At 39.4% G+C, this 22166-nt stretch overlaps 2 protein-coding genes across 6 annotated transcripts in view; both read right to left on the minus strand.

Moving 5' to 3' along the window:
• The window catches only part of grb10b (growth factor receptor-bound protein 10b), a 75111-nt gene extending 59272 nt beyond the window's left edge, over positions 1–15839 (minus strand). For both annotated transcript variants that reach the window (XM_059339245.1, XM_059339244.1), the window contains exon 1: positions 15691–15839. The gene's annotated coding sequence lies outside the window, so the exon portion shown is untranslated. The remainder of the gene's footprint in view (positions 1–15690) is intronic.
• A 4582-nt stretch (positions 15840–20421) lies between these two features.
• The window catches only part of cobl (cordon-bleu WH2 repeat protein), a 56079-nt gene continuing 54334 nt past the window's right edge, over positions 20422–22166 (minus strand). For all 4 annotated transcript variants that reach the window (XM_059339414.1, XM_059339415.1, XM_059339412.1 and 1 more), the window contains one exon: positions 20422–21336. In XM_059339414.1, coding sequence (XP_059195397.1) covers positions 21253–21336 — 84 coding nt within the window. In that variant the 3' untranslated portion in view covers positions 20422–21252. The remainder of the gene's footprint in view (positions 21337–22166) is intronic.

Here is a 22166-nt window from a genome sequence, read left to right on the forward strand (position 1 = left end):
TGTGTGTGTGTGTGTGTGTGTGTGTGTACGTGGATGTTTACATATGCTGCGCATGTGTGGCTGTGTGTGTGTAAAGGCTCTATTTTAGGAGTTTTCAGGGTCTTTGAGAAGCTCTGCTTGTGTTCACAGACTTGTGTATGTTGCCGCCTCTGGCCGACTAGTCAGTGTACAACGAAAGGACTCTGCCCCCGCTAGAGTCACCTACCACATGGCCTCACTGGACATACTGTTAAATTGCAAAAGTCTTGCAAGTAACCCTTAACATGTGTGTCTCTGCAATGCTACTGCTTACATTTAGAACACAGCCATATTTGCATTTTCTATGAAATGTTTCAAGTTCTGGAGTAGAGTCCAAACAATGCCGATAATGATTTTAGAGGCGGAAAATTCAATGATATCCGATATGGTGGCAAATATTGTCTTTTTTTGTGTGGATTGAAAAAAAACATTTTTATGTGGATTGTGTACTGATTTTTCACCACTCTGCAAAGGTACCCAGAGAGGTGTTTTCTCAAACATACAACTTTATTTAATAATAAATTATTATTATTATTATTATTAATTATTTATTTATTATTATTAGATAAATGCTTTGAATGCTATGAACGAATGCTTTATTTCGGTTACAAAAAACAACAAAAAAACCCCCAAAAAAAACAAAGCCAACAAAATTGAATGATCCAGAACGCGGTGGCGCGCCTCGTCTACAACCAACCAAAAAGGTCACATGTCACACCGCTGCTCATCGAGCTCCACTGGCTATCTGTTGCTGCCCACATCAAATTCAAATCTCTAATGCTCGCCTACAAAGTTGTCTCCGGTACTGCACCCAGCTACTTGAACGCCCTCATACAGGTATATGCTACCTCACGACTGTTGTGCTATTCCAATGAACGGCGCCTGGCTCTGCCACCTGTTTGTCCAAGGCAATCCAAACTATTTGTACTTCTTGTTCTCCGCTGGTGGAACACACTACCAGTTCCAACCAGAGCAGGGACCTCCCTCTCTACCTTTAAAAACCTCCTGAAGACCTTCAGCTCTTCAGAGAGCATCTTCTCTCCTAGCACCACACGATAATTCTACTCCTTAAAGAATTGTCACTAGCACTTATTGCTGCACTAATGGCTCTTATTGCACTATACCTGGATTGTTCCCCTTTTTTCCTGTAAGTTGCTTTGGATAAAAGCGTCTGCTAAATGACTGATGAATGCAAATGTACATTGTCAGCCAATTCTATAAATGATAACTGAGAAAATAAAAAATAAGTAGTAATACAATAAATAACTAAATAATCATCATGATTGTTTTGTTTCAGTCAATTGCTGACTATTAAAAAAATATATATATGTATAAAGTTTAAAAAACGTTTTCTTATATCTGTTGGGTCTCTAGTCTTGAGGTGGGAAATTGCTAGTACAGTACTTTGCACAGAATGCCATAAGTTCCGCAGTTTATATCCGGAAAACCGTGTCAGCTGATGAGATAAATAAAACGTTCCAAGGTTTTTTTTAAAGAACTAAAAATGAAACAAAACTTTAAAGCTCCAAAATTGGGCTTGCAAATAATGACCAAACCATGAATGCATTCTAAACAAAGAGTTTGGCACCATGATCACTGGGGCCGCTGAAAGGGCCTGCTTGTAATGAGTGTGTGTATATGTGTGTGTGCGTTATTGTGAGGGTCCATGCGTGTGGCCCGGCCGGCTGGCATGCAAGGACAGCTCGTCATTTACACATTATTTACAGACACACAGTTTACAACAAAAACAAAACAAATTAACATCAGCCTAAACTCTCCGAGCAGCCCCTCATTAGGCGCCACACACTGGCTGACTAGCTGCAGCCGAACTGTATGTTTATTATACTTCAGGAGTCAGGAGGTTGTGTAAGAGGGACAGCAGCAGACTTCATAAGGACATTAGAAGCTAAACTAAGTGGTTGTGCATCTCACTGCAGGCTTAACTCCTTATCAAAACTGCCACTTTCATTTTATGGGGATTAAATAATAAACATTAATTAAATACCACTAGATTAATTGTATGGTGTTAAATTCTGCTTCATCTGTGCGTGATAAAACATGGGAAAAAGCTCAGGCGTTCCATGTCGCATTAAAATACCTTGCAAACCAAGTTTCAAAGTGCTCACAGTGACTCTCAGTGACTGATATATTGACCAAACACACACGCACCTATGCTTAATCAAAGCCATTCCAGTGCAGGGATTAGACCCTCTCAGAGCCCTTTGATTCAATTCCTTCCACTTGAACAGTGTACTGAAACCTAACCATCTCTGACCTTGACAGTGCAATTATCCGGACAGTGTCAAGCACTAGAAAGGAGGACTTTGGGGTGCGGCGGCTGTACCCAGCGGTGAGGTGACTGCATCTGGATTAATTAAAGAGATTTTTGCTCAAACTTGCATGAGGGAGAATGTTAGCTGGTGGACTTCAAACGCAAGGGCCTTAATAATGCCGATCATGAATCATAAAGCCTTTCCAGCACTATCCTGGGTGGGACTTCACAGCACTCTGCTGAAGGTGTTCTGCAGCATCCACCTGATGCTGTGGGAAATATGTAGTGTGTGACTTGCTGGAGGCTTTTAACCCATGAAGTCATGACCAAGACTAAGACTCTGAGGGGTTGGGACTGAGATGAGACCAAGTGCGAGTCCCACGCTGCATGACACACTAGGATAAAATGTGGCTTATGTGGCACTCCACAAATTGATCGACAATACAGAAAAAAACAGCCACAGATGCATAAATTATGGGGAAAAATTGAGGCATTCCATGTAATGGCGTAATTATGTTAATAAATAAATCAGACAATGCACAAGCAATTTAGTGATTGAGTTGTGGCTTTGAGCGGTCTTGAAATAAAGTTATGAGTCTTTTTAACCGAGACCAAGAGAAGACCTTCAAAAAATGGTCATGAGACCAAGACCAATCTCAAGTACGACACCCCTACCTACAAATCTATCTATCTATCTATCTATCTATCTGAGTAAGAAAAAGTAAATCTAAAAGAAAATCAAAATGCATACATGAGCTTTGCAAAAAATGATGAATTATTATCCAGTCTGAAAGTGCCAGTTGTCATATGTCTGGGTTTCAAACAAGCACATCTTCAAGACAGCGTGAAACTGCTTTACCTCACGCTGATAATGTACATTTAACAAAATACAGGATCATAATGATTACTGCGATGGATTACCATGGTCTTTCTGCTGCCAAGATCACAGACGATCTTCTCAGTTCTTCATATTGATGTGACGTATATGCGATTTGTACTTGCTAGAACATGCAATGTTATACGACGTTACCTATGAGCTAGTCAGCCATCAACACCAAGACAATTATTCAGTTAGGGCTGTCCTTCATTCAAAAGTCAGTTTCATTCAACTGTAATAGTGTGCAACTAGAGCTGATCAATTATGTAAAAAAAACATTTTATTTTTGTCAGTATTGAGATTACGATTATTTGACTTTTGAAATATTGTGAATTTATTCAACTTTTTTTTGCCTTTTTAACAGGGAATCTTCTTGAACTTTGTATATAATCAAACTGAAAAACCCTTAAAAACGTGAAAAATAAGATAAATAGGTAAAATAAACAATCATTCAAATAAATAATATTAAAATAAAACATACAAATAAATTAAAATAAGTAAGACTAACTATGGTGTCACATTTGTGCACTTCCACAATCTACTGAAAATTACTAAACGTATATTAAATATATTAGTGAACTATATTTAACATATTCCAGTGAAAAGGGGCAAAAGTGCACTGCTGTAAAGGAAGGGATGCAGTGTTCTTATAACACAACACAAAAGAGAGTATCATTGTGAAATGGAATATATTCAATAATCATTTTATCTCAATTATCTTGTTTTCATAATCACCAAAATTATAATTGAAAATAAAATCTGATGTTATATACTGTAATCGGTGTTCTCTAGGTGGTCCTCAGACACAAATTATGCGTCATAAGTGAAGTGAAACTAAACTTATGTTTGAGAAGAATAATTGCCTTTGACCTCTGTATTTTCACTGATCTGTATCTTTACCAAGGTTATTATAGTTAACGAAAACTAACAAAATAACGAAAACTAAAATTGAAAAAACATTTTCGGTAACTGAAATAAAAATAAAAACAAGAGTTTAAAAAAAACCGATAACTAACTGAAACTTTATTTTGTGGTTACAAAACTAACTAAAACTAACTAAAATTATAGTGAAAATGTCGTCTTTGTCAACTTTTTTCATTCATAATTCAGTGTTTCTATTTCAACATGCAGGAACACATGGTAAATATGTTTATTGAGACTGGGATGTCTACACTCCAACCAAAATACAAAACACCCCGAACTGTAAGAGTTAATAACCTTATTGGGGCTGAGATGGATAAACCAAAGATAATGAAGGCACATACCCATTACAAAAAAACTAAAACTAACACTAAAACTAATAAAAACTAAACTAAAACTAAGCATTTTCAAAAAAATAAAAAATAAACTAAAACTAGCAAACTCACTCTAAAAACTAACTAAAACTAACTGAATTTGAAAACAAAAATTCACAACGAAATTAAAACTAAAACTAATGAAAAATCCAAAACTATTATAATCTTGATCTTTACGAATGTAGCAAGAAGTAGTTTTCTAATGCTGCTCTTGAACACGTACTGGTGACCCTGCATGCTTAGTCCGTCTGGGGGATATGTGCTGATATATACTTACATCTCAAGGGTCCAGCTTTAACATCCCAAGGTGATAAGCCCTGCAGAGAAGCCAAAGGCAAGGCCTGGGATCACCAGAACCCTGGGCTATTTAAAGTAAAGCCTAATTGAAACAGTAGAAACATTTCACTGAACACTTCTCCTCTTTTACGCAGTAGTAGACCGGTGGCTGACCAGCTCACCAGACCAAAGATGGATGTTAAGAGGACTTTAGGCTGCAAGACTATGCCTCTGTTTGCAAACAATATCATGAGAGTAAATATGGCACACACTGCAGATGAACTGATGTAAACATTTAGATAAGCGACTGCAAAGCAAAATCAAACTTCCAGTGTGAAAACTTGTGAAACTTGCAAGTTTCTTTCCAAATGATTCATTTATATTTAGAAACATGTGTATCAACTCTCATTATGGTTTTAAATAGAGCCATTACTTATTTAGGCCACAACTTCCTCCCATATTAAATAACAGGTTATTAGGATTTTCCCTTCTTAAGCCTTTCCAAGTAGTCTAATAAAAATACCTAGAGTGGAAAATGGAAATATTAAACTTTTAACCTCACATACTGTATGTAGGCCAAACCTGAAATAAACAAGTGTCTTATGAGCTGCACAGCCAAACACGAGTTGTAAACTAAGGAGTCGGTTTGATTTTTTTTTTTTAAACCCGTCTGCCTGCCTGTTGGTCTGGTTTGTCTGTCTCAACTGTCAACCTGTATGTCTGCCTCTCCGTCTTCCTGCTTGGCTTCTTGTCTGTCTGCCTGTCTGTCTGTCTGTCCGTCCATCTTTCCTTCTTTACCTCTGTTTACTTGTCTGAGTATATACCTGTCTAATGACAGTTCTAGCTGCCTGCCAGCCTCCGTACATTTCTATGAGGCGTTCACTGCTCTATTTATATTTCCATCCTTTCCTAATTGGGAAAACATTTTGAATAGTGGGGGTTATTCACAGCGGGGCATCCAGAAACATACTTTGGCATTAACTTGTGCAGTGTACAAGTGAGTTTATTATTAAGTCGCTGTTGCAGCACGAAAGAACATTTATTTAAACACGCAACATGTACATTTCTACCACTTGGGGTCTCTATTTCAACACCTCAGTCAGTTTTTCTTGGTTAGAATTTCTTCAGTGTTTACCGTTGGGAGTTTTTATGCTCATAGTTATCCTTCTCTCGGACTAGATGCTCAAAACCAGTAAAATCAATTAATAAAGCATCAGTTTTTCTCTGATGCTGTTCGGCACTTCTTCAGAGGATCTGGATCGCTTCAGATCCAGGCGTTCGAGAGGTATTTACCAGGAGCTGAATTATCTCAGAGGTCTCCTCCTATCTAAAACAAATAGGCCCAGTGATTGTAACCAGTAAAAACAAAAAATAAGACAGTTTCATGGTTAAAATCTGCATTTCGCTGGTGTTGTTCAGCACACCAGGACTGGGACTGGAGCTGAGCTGCCACTTATATTTGCTCAGCTTGCTTCTCTAATAACTTAAGATCCAGGTATCTGATGACTAAAAGCATTCATCCAGTTAAAATACAACAAAGTTGTAGTGTTTTTTGTGGATATTTTGTTGCAGAAATGTTACTGATTATATGTTTAAATAATAAAAGAGAAGTTCTCTACAGAATCACATCAAATACATGGCATGTGTGAATTCATGACGGCCATTCTGCATAAGTTATTACTGAACCGAGACATTCAGATAACCAAGAGTGTATATTTTCGAACAACAGAAACAATGGATCGCAGTGTCTGTCTTGTTTGTTTGAATTCAACCAGACAAGGTTTCAAATATTCAGCGTGTACTGATGCAAGCTGGGTAAGATTTGTAGACACATGAACCTACCACTAATATAGGCTTACTGATATGGATACTGGTGTTATGTGTCTCCAGTCTGGGCCTTTTGGCAAAAATAGCAAAATTCAGAGTGTAGATTTCTTTTCATCAATCATATCAAATATGTAACAAAATAACCCTGCACAAAGCCTTTCTGGTTACTTTTGGAATTATGCTTTCACGCATGCATCGCTGGGTTACTATAAACTGAAACCCCACAGTGCTCAATGGCAGCATCTGTACAGCTCAGCTGTGCAGCTGTGTCAACTACTTTTCCCTGTGTATAGAATTGTAAAATGTGTTCATCCCAGTCAACTTGACTTCAGCTGATTGGACTGGACACAGCTTAACTTGGGGCTGTTCAGCTCTGCTCAGTCATCTTTGGAATGCAGAGAGCACATTCTTTCCATATAGGGCACTCGGTGAAAAAACGTGTGCAATATAGTGAACCCCAACCTCACCAAATGGATTGATTTGTGGTCCAGCCAGGGATAGGCTGGACGGTGTTGAAAGAAAGTGAGGAACATATGGCAGAATGTGTGTGTGTGTGTGTGTGTGTGTGTGTGTGTGTGCAAGTGTGTGTATGTGCATATATAACACAACACACACTTATTGTAAGCTTCCTACTTAGGTAACAGAAGGTCAAAAGGACACGTTTTTATGCTTCTAGGGGTCAGGTCGAGTCAGAGAACAAAGTGTTTTATCTCCCACAGCCTGGGGTTGAGGTCTGCATAAGTCTGTTTCTTCAGTCTCACACTCAACTGCTCCTGCAGGATTTCTGACCATTACAGCCCGCTCCTGCAAACGCACCAACCCACCGGCTCCTGTTGGCAGCCTGATCACTCCCTGATCAGTCTCTAATCACCAGTGTTCTATTAAAAATCTGTCTACCTCATCTCACAGAGCTCATTTGTGCAAACTCTATGAACTTTTTATGGCAAAAGCCCAGCTTTTTTAATAAGCTATGTTTAGAAGTTGTCTTAAGAAGCTTCAGCTGAATGCACAGTAAAGGAAAAGTGGACAAAACATTATGTCATGTCTGGTTTCTATTTTAGTTACTGAAATTTCCTTGATGGCACGATGCATGCATGATTTCCTGGAAGGTTATATGTGGTTTACTGGAAGACGGTGCATTTTCATAGAAGGTTAAGCCCAATAATAGACAGCCTCTCATATTTCATCAATGAAATTTCATCCTGTGATAACGATGCTGACTACTCAAGAATAAATATGTCCCATGCTTGCCGTATTTGTGTTGGGTTTTGTGTGATCTGTGGAATCCCACTGCAGCTCGAGGCATCACTGAGAAAATCACATCCCCTTTACGCATGTGTCAGCAGTGGGGTTGTCTGCCTGAAGTTTTAAGACACAATTTACAATACACTTTTAAAAAACTTGGTAATTTTTTTACCAAATACTTTAACCAGAAGGAGGATCGAATATCAGTATCTTAAGTATTAGACAAACAAGCTCAGCTAAAGTGTGCCAAATAGAATTAAAGAATTGATTTGGTAAGGAGGAGACCTCTGCAGATAATTCAGCTCCTGGTATATACCTCCTACATGTGTGGATGATAATATAATATATCATAATAAACATTTTTTATTTTGGCATTTCAACATAAGTGTGGCACTACTTGAGAAAAGAAAAAATGTGTTTTGATTAAAAAAGGGTTGAGGCTAATGTATCTCCATTAAGCAGAAGGCTTTTTGGCCGGCAGCTGGTGCTCATGACCCTATGCAACTCTAGCTATAAATTTGATCAGATTTAGTCACGCACCCAAATCCAGTTGAGAGCAACCTGTGCTATAATCTCAGCAGAGCAATCACAGGGAAAATGAGTCATGAAGGATACAGGATTGCTTGGTGACAGTTGTCTTTGTGTTCATAAGAACACATATTTAAATACTTTATGTTTAAAGTGGATTAAATGACAATGAGTAAAGTGATAGGAGTCTCTTGAGATGACACCCAGAATATTATCCAGACTCTGCAGGTCTTCTCAGCCCGACCGAGCATTTTAATGTCTATCACCTAAGAGTTTGGTTTTACAGCCCGAAGGCAACGTAACTGTTTTTATTCCATCCAACCGCTACGCCTGGCAGTGACACCTCTACTTATTACCACACCACACCCAAACCTCCCATCCCCGATTCCCACTGTTAACCCATGCTGCACTGTAACACAGCAGCTCCCTCCCCTCATCCAGCCCCGACCCCTACCCTCATCCTGCACCACTCCAGTCCAGAACATAAACAGCGTCTTAATTCAAGAATTGGCACAAATCCAACTCTGTGTCTGGGGACTCGAGGAGAGCCCATTGAAGTGGATGTACTGACCGTAACCCAACCCCCCTAGGGAGGGGAGGTCAATTATTCTACTGCATATGTCTAAACTAGCCAGGCGCCTTAAGTGAGAATATTTAGCCCGAAGCTGTGAGTTATCAAAACTTCCTATGGCGAGGCGACCTATAGAAATGTGATGTTTGGGAGACGGGGAGTGGTATGGGTGGAAAGATAAGTTGTCTGCTTTACTGCACTGTGTGGCTATGGGCTGCAGATTTCCCCTCTGATTCCCTCTAGCTCTATAAGCAACCCATAAATGTGTATATTTTCCTACAAAATAAATACCCTAAACTGGAAAGAGTCCTCCTGTAGATCCCTAAATAAAAAGTTTGAAAATGCTCAAACCCTTGCTGTAGCCAACAAACACTGACCACTGAAGTTCCAAGTAACTCTGGAATATCTTTGGATATTGCAAAAAAATTGCAAATAATTCCAATGATGAACCTCCAAGCATGTCAAATGAGGTTGTCAGAGTGTAAGAGTGTGTGTAGTTGTGTGTGTGGGCTGGCTGTTGTTTCTGCAGCAATGCAACACTGAGAGACAGGAGAGAGAGCTGAACAGAGCATCTCTGTCTTCTGTTTTAATCAGCAGATTAGATGGTAGTCACTCCTCACTGGATGTGCTTGTTGCACATGTTGATTAGTCATTAATTGGCAGCTTTCATTATTTGAGAGCAGCAGCGTAAAGTGGGGCTATAAGAGAGGGCCTGATGTCATGCCGGGGGAGGCTGAATAGCACCAGTCTATGAGAGAAAGGCCTTTTGGAAACGTGGACAGTGCCTAATTGGATGAGGATTTCATTGGGCTGCTTGGGAGAACTGGTCTTATGCAATGGCATAGATGAATGGACAGAGTTTGGGAGCAATTGTGCTTGTGCACAAGTTGGCTGTAATGGTGGTCCCAGAGGGCTGCGTTAGATGGATTCGCCTTCTCATGACGCCATCCTTACTACACCTGTTGGGAGCACATAACCTCATTAATGCTATATGATACACAGAACTGTCTATTTACAGCGAACATCAAGTAGTGCGATATTTTGCATGGCAATATTGCATTGATATAGGGATGCTAAGCTGCGGTATTTTATTATATCAATCATTAATATTGGAAATACAAACTTAACCTATTGGTACTGAAATAATAAAATCAGTGGCTTTTTCACTATAGATTGTATATTGTGATAATAGGAGTGTTGGGCCTCTAGTGATTCCCAGCCCTAATAATCATCATTATCATTTAGAGGGCCTGACAATTTTTTAGACAAATATTGATTTTAGAGTATAAATATTCTTCTATTACCAATATTGCAGTCATATATAGTAAATATATATAGTACAATTTTAGCTTGATTGAAAATAAACCTTTTTTATGTGGATAGCACTGATATGACAATGCAGAGTTACTCAGAATGCTGCTTGCTTAAATAAATAACTTTCTTTAATATAATTAACATTACTATGCATTATACATTGTGCAAAGAGTTTTTTGCATTGTCAGCTACATCACCATCTTATAAAAAGTATTCCCGCACCTTACTGCCTAATCGCTGTCGCTTTATCTGTAGGTTATAGAGGAAAGATCCAACAAACTATGTGATGATGACACCATTTATAAATCACCTCAAGCATCGTTTTCTGCTTTTTATGTTCTGTGACAAAAAAAGTTTTAATATCATATCGGATAACAAATACGCCGTTACTGATTGATAGTGATAAATCAGCAATATTGGCCGCTAATATGGGCCGGCCAACAGATTTGACTTTTTCTAATCATTTACAACAATAGGAATCATCAAACCCAAATTTAAACTGACCTTGTAGGTAAGACATTGAACTGTTATCTGAAAAGGGATGGAGTTCTCTGTGACCACTTGAGGAGAAAGGGGAACAGGAATTATTTTACTTACTAACTCTTTGGAATGCTAACAAACTTGGCTGGCTGGAAAAAAACATATTAAGAAGGACTTATCGAAAGTCCTCTTCCTAAGTACCAAAGTACACCACTCTAAGCCCTGATTGCTTCTAAGTCTTGGTATAATACTAGAAAACCAGAGGGCAGAAAGGGCAATTATGTACGACAAAATTCATGCATACGTGGTCAGAAGTGCTATATTCAGAGTGAGAGAGGGAATCAAATGAGGCTTAGGACAGTGCTATAATTCAAGAACAGAAAAATGCCTGTATTGTTCTGAGGTTTCACACTGGGAATTATTTCAGGGAGGAAAAAAGTTCTTTTTGTTTTTAATCGTACGGTACATCTACCAAAGCCAACTAACCGTGGTTTGTTTTGATTTTGCATTGCAGATTCGAGCTGGTACGGTGATACACAGATCAACACAGAGACAGAGATATGGACAGTGAAACTAGGAGAGAGGGGCAGACAATAGGGTAGACAGAGGGACAAAGAGACAAAGATCAACTGAGAGACGACAGACATGTAGAGATAAAAGCAGGAGAACACGAGAGCATAAAAATGGTGTACATATGTGTTGGAGAGATCATTTGGTCTGGCACATCACGGCGCATCCACACCACATTACCTGTACCCACCCGAGCATGTGGTCCCTCAGGTGTTCAGTTACCTACAGAATAAAGGCAACATTCTTGCCTCTCACGCAGGCTTGGGTTTCAGCCACATTTGGACCAACACCAGACAGTGAGAAACCCAATCCACTGTACACTTTGGTGGTTACACAAGCAAGCATCGCATCACCTTGGGTCGCATGTGGAAAGCAGTGAGAATGGGGTCTGTATAGGTCCATATTTACAGTATGGAGGCGGAGGGGGAAGAATAATACCACAAAGTTTTTTCTCTGGCAAGGGTCTAGGTTCCTAGAAATGACTTCTTACAAAGCAGAACATGATTACTCAGTGGTTGAGATACCAAGTACATAAAACATTAATTGGGCTGTAATGTCAACAATAAGTGGTCACAGAAGTCTTAAGGACTGGTAACTTGTGGTTAAGCACCAACTGAAGCAACCTAAATGCAAAAGTTTGTAGCATGCATTAAGGCCAAGTATGTGGTAACCCAAACATTTTCACAGAAGAGAAAAGAGTCATTTCTAGAAATGATACCTCATTATGCAAGAGTACAAACTTAACCTTTAGCCATAAAACAAATAGCAGTCCCCAACATTGCTTTGACCACTGACAGCCCAGCTGAGCTTTTTGGTACACATGGTGAAGTTGCTCTGTTTTTAGATGTAGGCAGAGTCAGTCGACTGACATGAACTGCACTGTGGTCCCCCAGCAGGCTTGGGTTAATGGTGTCATGACATCAGGGAGGGGGTATTAACAGTGTATAAGCCTAGACTAACCAGTGCTGAATGACTGCTGGCTGACGCAAGACCCAATGGAATGCTGCCTGGAGCACGACCACAAGCTCTTATACCACCAATACCAGCTAATAGGATATCTCTGCCACTTTTCCCCATGGATGACAGCTGAAACTATATGCATACAAGCAAGGGCGAGGGGGGTATCCAACCTTATGTGCATTTCAAGAAAAGTGCTTATGATTAACATGAGGCTCAGGTTTTGGTTATGCAACCAATCTCTAGGGTGATCACTGCCAAGCACACAGCATTTCAATCAAAAAACAGTGGCGTATGAGAGACAGAACCAAATGCTTTCTTCTTGAGAGTTTCTCGAAAGACAAAACACACAGGTCTGAATCCTAGAGGGAGTTGAGTATAGCTTATTGTAAGTATAATTATGTGCAATATGTGCAGTCAGCAGCCTTTTGGCAGCCTGTAGTCTTGCAGAGTTCATGCCCCGTCATGCCTGTGCTTACTGAGCATGGACTTGAAATAGCAGGACTGGTGCTGAGGGGGTGAAAGAAACCGCAGCTAGAGCGGTTGCCATGTGCACAGAGATGTGACCACAACATAATTAAATGAAAGAAAGCAGGAAATAATGGGCAGGGGCAAGGAAAAGAGAAATCCTCTTGGGCTATGAATGGGAGAGTGTCAAAAAAATGACATGCTTGAAAAGACACAACTATAGCATGTTTTAAACTGTATGTAGCAGCAGCCACGTGATCAAACTACTTCATATTCAACCAAGCCATGCATGTGTGAAGTGTCTACGTGCTCCAGTGTTGGTTGCCAAGTTTAGTGGAATATCAGTGGTTGGCCAGATTGTGTGTTACACTTCAGTGACTCCAGAAAGGCTACTGGCTGTGCTTTACTTGCTTTAATTCTAAAGGGTTTGAGGTTACATTTAAGACATATAACTATACAGGGTTTTAATTAATCCAATCGTTATCAGGCCAGTTAGTGATTGATGACTACATGCACTCAAAACCACCAGACACTATATCAAGAAGCTTGGTATTATCCAGCATTTCTCTAATCCAGAGGTCCCACCTATGGATGACTGACAACCCCAGTGTTATTGTAACTTACATTTTTGTTAACTCAGGATTTCAATATGCTTTTTTCTTAAAAGTGTGCACTGACAGAACAGATTTGGGATGCATTACCTACAAAATCTCACCAGTCCCTACATGCCTGCTTCCAGTCTAACTCTACATTCCCAGTGAGAGCCCTGATCTGCATTCAAAACACACAGGCCAACGTCGATACTTCTTAGAATCATAAATTTCAGTGGTTATGCAACTTTCTGCAGAGACCACATGCAGCCAATAAAGGAATTGATTTGGAAGAGTGCCCAAATGACAGGGCAGATTAGCCTATCTATGAAGACTTGCTTTGTCAAGACCTTTACACAGAAAGTTAGATTAGATAATGATCAGGCTCTCCCTTATTCACATACCCTTTGTATGAGGGCTGCAACTGACAGTTATTTTCATTGTCGATTAAGGGTGCACTGATAGGATTTTTCAGTCTTGATATCTATATACCGATGCCTGAACTTGGTATTGGTCGATACCAACTACCAATCCAATACCAGTGTTTAATTAATAAGCTCTATGCCTTATTGTGTGGAAGTGACTGGGATAATTTCCAAAAACAGATCACTTCATTTTTATTCATTTTCCTAAATAGTGTTTTTTGGGGGCAGTCCTGAAAATAGCAATCATACTGTTGTTGGGTTGTTTTGATAAGACATATTTAATTTCTTTAGTTTTGCTAAATCGTGTATTTTTACATTCACATGGTATCTGTAACATTGCATCTCGACTGTAGATTTTTGAAGATGGAAAATGTCAGTCAGTGTTTCCCACTGCCATAGATGACATTTTTAAATGTCTTGTTTTGTCCACAACTCAAAGATATTCAGTTTATTATCTTAGAGGAGTAAAGAAAACAGAAAATATTGACATTTAGGAAGCTGGAATTTTGACTTTTTGTCTTACAGAAAATGCTCAAACTGATAACGATTATAAAACAGATGCCAATTAAATTAACAACTAATCGACTGATCTTTGCAGCTCTACTTTCTATTAGTGTTACCATCATTAAACAGAGTTTCTTAAAGTAATGTATAGCTGAGACAAAATATTGTATTATTGACTTTATATACAAGCTGAATGAAACAATAAAACAAATGAAACAATAGAGGCGTGGTGCACCTACAGTTATAGTGTTTGGGCTGAATTTCATGAAGGCTTTAAGGGGATTTTCACATCAAGTAACCCACATCATGGAGCCCAATTTCACAAGTCTTCCCCACACACTCTCTCTGGGAGCACTCTTGAAGTTATATTAACTCAGTATCGGGCTTGTAACTGGAGAGTCGCCGGTCCGAATCCCGGTACTGACAGGTTAAGGACTAAAGTGCCCTTGAGCAAGGCACCTAACCGCCCTGCACAGCTCCCCGGGCGCAGTAATGTGCTGCCCACTGCTCCTTGCATGGTTTGTTCACTTGTGTGTAAAAAATGATGGGTTAAATGCAGAGGTTGAATTTCCCCATTGTGGGATTAATAAAAGTAATTAATCTTAATCTTAACAAGTGCATTGATAACACTTTTTACAGTCAGCTCAGTAATTAAAAACTTCTTCCTCCCAAAGCTGCTCCAAAACTCAACCATTCACTCACTTTAATGGGGACCCCTTGGAACCCACCCAAGGACCCCCTGGGGGACCCCAGAACCCACTTTGGAAACCACTGCAGTAGGGTTACATGAGTATCCCTGGGAAAACGCCTCTTTCTCCCCCCTCCCCACCCCCAAAACAAATGCTGCCAAAAGGATAAGGCGATAAGGCGAGACTGGCGAAACTCTCACAGAATTGAGTTGGAGGGGGGGGGGGGTGGGGGGGTAACGCGGGGAGCTGGAGTCCTACTGGATAGAAAGTAGGCTATGGGCCACTGTAGACTGCTGTTACGCAATCGTAAACAAGGCAGACTGTTGGGATCATAACATTGTTTCCCAAGAGACACTCGAATCACTGTAAAGGTTGGGAAAGGTGCAGAAAAGTGCACGAGATTCTGGCTTATCTGCACGCGTCCTAACCACGGAACAGTCTCCAGTGGAGGCTTGCAGTAGCAGGAATACAGTAAAGTGAATACAGTTAAAAGCAACAGCGCGATCCGATGAATAAACTTGTTTCAAAGTTCAATGAGTGGACGCTACGGTGTCAGGGAGGAGGGCATGGACCCAGCATGGACCCGGGTCCCGCTAGGCGGTTACGCGCAGTGCACACATGTGTTCCGACCCGCAAAACAGTGCGTGTCATCACAACAGCACGTTAAACTTTTATTACACGCTGGCCACTCTCCGCGGACTTTTTAATCCCCCACCTCACGCACACACACAGTCACACACAAGGAGCATGAGAACAGCGTCTTCATCTGGTAACATGCACTCACCTTACAGCCGGATCAGGCAGACTACGACCCTCAGACAGGAACACGGAAAGTGGCAGTCAGGAGATGTAGGGACACTCGGCGGCGTTGGATCAGGCCACGGTGGTCAACATTCCCGGACTGGACAGATAGACAGAGGCAAGGAGAAGAGGAGGAGGAGGAGGAGGAGGAGGAGGCGAAAACAGTGGCCGCAAAGACTGCAGGCAGCTCATCTCATGCGGCCGGGGAGGATACACACACACACACATGCAGATACACACACGCACGGACACGCACACACAAATACAAGCACACACACTCGCAAACAACTCCTCCCCCTCACAAGAGACCACGCCCACAAGTGAGGGGTGATTAATGCGGCGTTCACGTCTTATGGGAATAAGGGCGTGTTCAGGAGGATTCCGCTGTTTCTGAAGAGCTGTCTCACTGAGATCAGTGTGTGCTGTTTATAAAACACACGCAGGATCTGTACATTTAGTTCAGAGTGAAACAAAGCGAATCAGAAAGGGTGTCGCCCAGTGTATCAATATACAAGATGTTTACCAGGGTGCATGTTAAGTTATGCAGAAAAACTCATTTGGCATTATTTTAAAGGAAAACATGCAGTCGCTCAATAGAAAATTATTTCTCTGTGAATACTCTTAAACTAAGTTAGCTATGAAATAATCTGATTTGTAAATTTGGTGACACTGATAATAACCCATTTATTTCCCTCTAAGTTTTTCTTCTATTTGCAAATGATAACCCTTTAAAATATGCTTAAATTACCTGAATAAGCTCTCACACCTTAATATGAATGGCCCATTTGAATTGCTTCAACTTCCACCTCTGTTCCCATACTTTCAGTTTTTAGGGACAGGCTACTTAAAACACTTTAAATCAAGTAATTTTAAGACATTAAAAACATCCGATATAACAAAAGCAACATCAATGGATTGGTTTTGCTCCAGCCAGGATTAAACAACATAATTGTATTCACATTATACCTAATTTTCACTGTAGAATGACATAAGGCTTATGAAATAAGATCAGAACAATACATCTACATACATATGTTACATACAGATGTTTATTTAGGAGTATGTGATTACATATGAATCAAACTTTAAGTTGGTTTCCTTTCCGTTGAAGGATTCTGCCTCTAAAAAATGTAGAATTATAAATGTTTCATAAACACTGAATTGGCTGTACCAAGGGACAAAATTTATTGTATATATATGACAGTTTTACAGATTATTAGAAGAAATTTAATTAAAAGACCTGCTCTGTCCAGCACAATAACAATAATTTAAAAAAAAAACAGTAGCTGTGACGTGGTGAATTATGTATGTTGCGCAACTGGGGGTCAAATCTCATTGCACCAGAGTTACCTTCCCCACACTGATGTGTTTTTATTCTTCTGAGTCTTGTGAGGATGTTGCATAAGACCTTCTGGTGTTTACAGTTGACGGACAGCAACAGGTGGACATTCTGCTCATATGTTATTGGAGTTTTGACTGGCAATTAGTTAAAAAAAAAACATATAGAAACTAATAAAATATTTCAGAGGAGTGATAGGCACCAAAGGCAATGTCTTTGAAACACAGATTTCGACACATGACCTGGTCTTGAGCCAGACTCGTGTCACAAATTTGATGATTTTAGACTCAACTTGACCAAATCTAAAGACTTGACTTGGACTTTTACACCATTGATTCGTGACTTCACTTGAACTTGAAAAGACTTGATAACTTCTCTCAAGCCATGCTATATGCTATGACAGTGCATTGTCAGCACTACTTTTTCTAATAAAGTTCAGTACAAAGGCCTTCTTGATTTTTGTAAATGTAATATGACTGTTGATGATTGTTTGAAAGCGGAGCACATAACAACTTCAGACTAAAAACTCAAAGTTTAGGAGTTGGGACTTGTGACTCTTGACTTGTGACTTGAGTGCAAAGACTTGAGACTTACTTGTAACTTGCAAAACAATGACTTCCTCCCACCTTTGCTCTGAAGCCCACAACACTTTCAGATAAAGCTCTGCCTCAGGATGCAGTGACACCAGGGATAGACCAGCGTTCATTTAATTTTTCATACATTTTTCAGACTTGGATAAGCTTAAGTGATGAGAACACACCATGGGAGTCTGGAGTGCAAAAGGTCATCAGTCCTGAGATGTGTGTGTGTGTGTGTGTGTGTGTGTGTGTGTTTGAAACAGGACAACAGGGGGCTTACACTGTGTCCCCTCAGTGTGTAAACACACATTCAAAGAGCAGACATTGTGTAGCCAGTACATCACGCACATACTTACATACAAACACACATCGTGTCAGTCATATTCAGGGTGCCACCATGCAACAAAGCATTTTTCTTGTGGCACAGACACATAAGCTAAACACACATTATGTTGATTTCACCTCATCAGACATTCAGCACCACATAGGCCTTTTGTTGAAATTGATTGATCAGATACATGGTAGACTACTCTACATCAGAAAACAAAGTCAATATAAACCCCTGCTGATAGTCGGTGTCACTGTGTCCATCACTCATAAGTCAAGACTAACAAAGCTTTGTCATATAAGCTGAGGCAGTGGGGGAATGGTTTTCACAAAAGTTGCCTGCCTTAGGCCCTACATGTGAATCTGTTATGGCAACAAAGTCACCAATACGGTTGGCAAAGGCGTAACCAAAGCCAAACCGAAATTAAATTATTTCTGTTGTCTTATGTGGTGCGATCTTCTGGTAATTCTTGATTCAGACGTTGTTTACTTTGGTTAAAATGGTTTGGAACTGTAACACAGGCACAAGCTCAAACACACATACATACTCGCAACAAAAATATCACTCACACCCACACACACACACACACACACACAAACACACACACACACATCCACCCACCCATGGTATACACGCCCTTCAGAGATTTGTATGGCAGATTAGAACGACTGCGTGGATTTCGACCCACAAAAGAGCCTGTGGTCCCCTGCAGGAATTTACTGCTCTCTCTGGCCAAAGCAGCCAAGATCGCCAGTACGCACTCTGATTTCTTCGTCTGCTAGAATGTACTTAACATTCACTCTGCACTGGTCACTGAAATCCTTGAAAACAGGCCATTAAATTGCAGCAATTCGCTTTTTTTCTGGTAACACTTATGAACTAAAAAGAAGAGGTATTTATTAATGAGATACAGGGTTGGTTTAAGGTGAGCTGATAGTTTGTTTTAAGTTTGTCACATGCCAACCAATAGATTTATGCCAAGGCATCTGAGATTTCTCCACCAATATAATTGTATCTACACTGTGCATTTATGTGTGATTTTGCAACTCATTTTGAACATTCAGTTGCTTCTGGGGGGAGGTGGAAGGGCACAATGAATACTGTTTCAGGAATCAGGAATGCAGGTTAGATGGAAGTTCTGTGAGAGTCATTTTGTGTGACCACATATTGATGAGTCAGGGTCATGAGCTGCTGCCCGGAATAGTAGCTCATCTGTGGTGTGGAAAAGAGAGAGAGATTGACTGCGATATATTTCATAAGGACAGCAGGATGACCACAGTCTGCATCCACACTGCTGGGAACGGCACAGGCACATCAGATGAATGACGCTTTCCAGAGCAAGTTCACACTACCATCTGTCCAGTCTAACATTGGTCTAACTACTAATTGAGGAGGATAAAATGCAAATTGAATAAAGCTAAAATATATAAAATCAGTGTTCAGTTGATTGCAAAATTATTTATTGAATCAAAAATTAGGGTAGACAAAAATAACTGTGCAACCTTCCCCAAAAAACAATGTGCACTTACAAAGCAATAGCTTAAAAAATGTTCACACCATCAGTGATATAGCTCTCTATCAAAGATTTCAATCAAATCTTTCATGACGATGATCTTTCTTTAGTTTACAAAATATACATTGCTACAACGTGCTGTAGGCTATTGCGTGAAGATGAAAACATCTAGCAGAAATGAAATATTCCCTTCTAGTTAGAGAAAAAAAAAACACAAAAGGTTTTCACTCTTAAGGTAAAACATACAATAGCAAAGTGTTGAAATTGAGCATGAATTAAAACAAATCTTTGAAAACTAGGAAACTCTCTATACTCAGATTTTTCTCACAATCTACAGCAGCAAACATTTACACCTGAATATGGACGCTCTAGCTTTTTCTTTATTCTACAGATTCATTACCATTTAATGGCAGTGATCCATTATCAACATACACTACTCCATAATGTAAACTTCACCTATACAGTGGAGCAGAATGGAACCAATAATACTTGCCTAAATCAAAGCCATATATAACCTAAACTACTGCTTCCTACGACTGGTTGTTTGTGTTACATAGCCACAACATACAGGTAATCTTGTTGATTTGTTAGCTAATAGCTAATCTCTTTGCTCATGGTGACATCCACCATTGATATACTTCAATAACAGTGCTTCAAAAATGTTGAAATGTCAAGAAAAGAAAAGGTTAATCTTAATTTCTCTAATATATATCTAACATCAAAGGCACAGTCAGTCATATAGTACACCTTTCTGACCATCTATGACAATGTCTTTAGACTTTAAACAGCAGCAAAAATGAAGGTTAGAAGCTAAAACAGGAGTACACAAGCTAAAAGGCACTAGTCAGTCACCATAATCATACTCCTCCTCAGAGCCAAAAACTGTAGAAGTTGGCATTATGGACCAGATCTGGATAAAATACACTTTTACACAAAAAAGGAAACATTGTCAATGGATCAATCCATTATTTTCTTAAGTGTACTTGTGTTTTCGTTTATCTTAATTTGTTAAACAAATAAGACGTTCAAATCTGGAAACATCATCCGATCCAACTTATTGCACCCCTTATAGAATTTTTACAGCAAACATCATATACATAACACTGACTGAGCAACAGTATAAGGCATCCATAACTTAACTGTGGTAAAATAAAATAAAAAATCAGGAAAAAAGAAAGAAAGTAGCATAAACCATTTAAATTTGCTTTCATTGGCACACATGTTGTACAACATTCCAGTTAAAACTACTGAATTCAAGTACAGATGGCAAGATATGTTTAGGAACAGCGATATGGTATAAAGATGAACAAAAATGCTATACAGCAAGCTGTTGTTAGAAGCTTACTGATCTGAGATATGATATTATGAGTGGAAATCACTGCAAACCTTTCACCTGTGACATCTTTTGAAGAAGATGTTACTGGTGTTTGGCTACTAAAATTCCACTTACAAGAAGAAGTGTTTAAATCATTCCTATTTTATACAAAATTCTTTGAGCAATAGTGCATCCATGTAAGCATAAGGCGCCAGACCATTAGTAAGAGCTGTCGAATAATCTTGTTTATCTACATAAATCCGTTTATATTCTTATTTTATTTATGGGAATTTGTGTCAGGCATCATATAAAGTTCCCCTAAACTTTCCAATAACATTTACTCAAAATGTGACTCAATCCAGTTTCCCAAATTTCTGTTTGAAAAGGCACAATGGCAAAAAACAAAAAACAAAAAATTAATTATTAATAATGATAAATGTATTCCTCATTGTGGTGATGTGGGCTTCCCCTCCTATTGCTGAGAGAGCGCTGAGGAGGTTGCTTGGATTGTTCCCAGTCTGCCATTCACTTGGATTGTCTTTGTGGGCGCAGCGACCTAGTTAAAAGAGACACAACATGTCATGTTTGTAATTCTCTACTTTGGTAATGACAGGGGTAATAGTTCATGGCATGCTGGAAAGAATATATCAGGTTCTGTGGTTTTGTGGTGTCTAAGTGGATAGAGATAAATGCCTGAACTAAAACTATTGTATAGATTAGATTTTTTTTTTACCACATTCAGATTTGATGAGGTAAAAAACTGTTCTTTTTTGCCTTATTTTCCTCCTTCTAAAACCTCATTCTTTGCTGTTGATTCTGTCTGACTTAACTGACAGGAAAAAAAGAATGTGAAAAAACATTTCTGCAATTTACACAGCTGCTGACCTGAAACTGAACTGTATCAGCTTTAAAATATTCACACAGTACAGTATGGCTGTCAGATGAAACTTTAGCATGTTGCAATCTGTGATTCCTTTACAGTTTCCCGGTTGCTGCACCGCAGGAGATCTTTGTTCTGCCATTGATGTTTCCCAACGAGACAAAACCAAACCAAGGATGTGAGACGAAAGAGGACACTGGTTGAAATCGTATGTTTTTTCTGTTGCTGTCTCTGGCTTCCTTGCCTCTATCCTATCCTCCGTCTCCTCCTATTTTCATGTCTGTCTCATTTTTTCTTTCTTCTTCTGGCAAGAGTCTCTCTGGGTGAAATTATGCCTGGTGCATCAAGACTCATAAAAAAAAAAGTCATTAAGATATTCATCACTTGCTGTGCCATTGCTAAATTTTAATTTGTTAGGCTTTCTTTGTTTTATTTTTAATTTCTTTGCCAGTTTATGTATTTTTCCCTTTCCTGCAGACAGGACTGATGAGAGAGACAGAGATTTG

This window comes from Centropristis striata, chromosome 8 (assembly GCF_030273125.1).
Source record: "Centropristis striata isolate RG_2023a ecotype Rhode Island chromosome 8, C.striata_1.0, whole genome shotgun sequence".
Classification (NCBI taxonomy): domain Eukaryota; kingdom Metazoa; phylum Chordata; class Actinopteri; order Perciformes; family Serranidae; genus Centropristis; species Centropristis striata.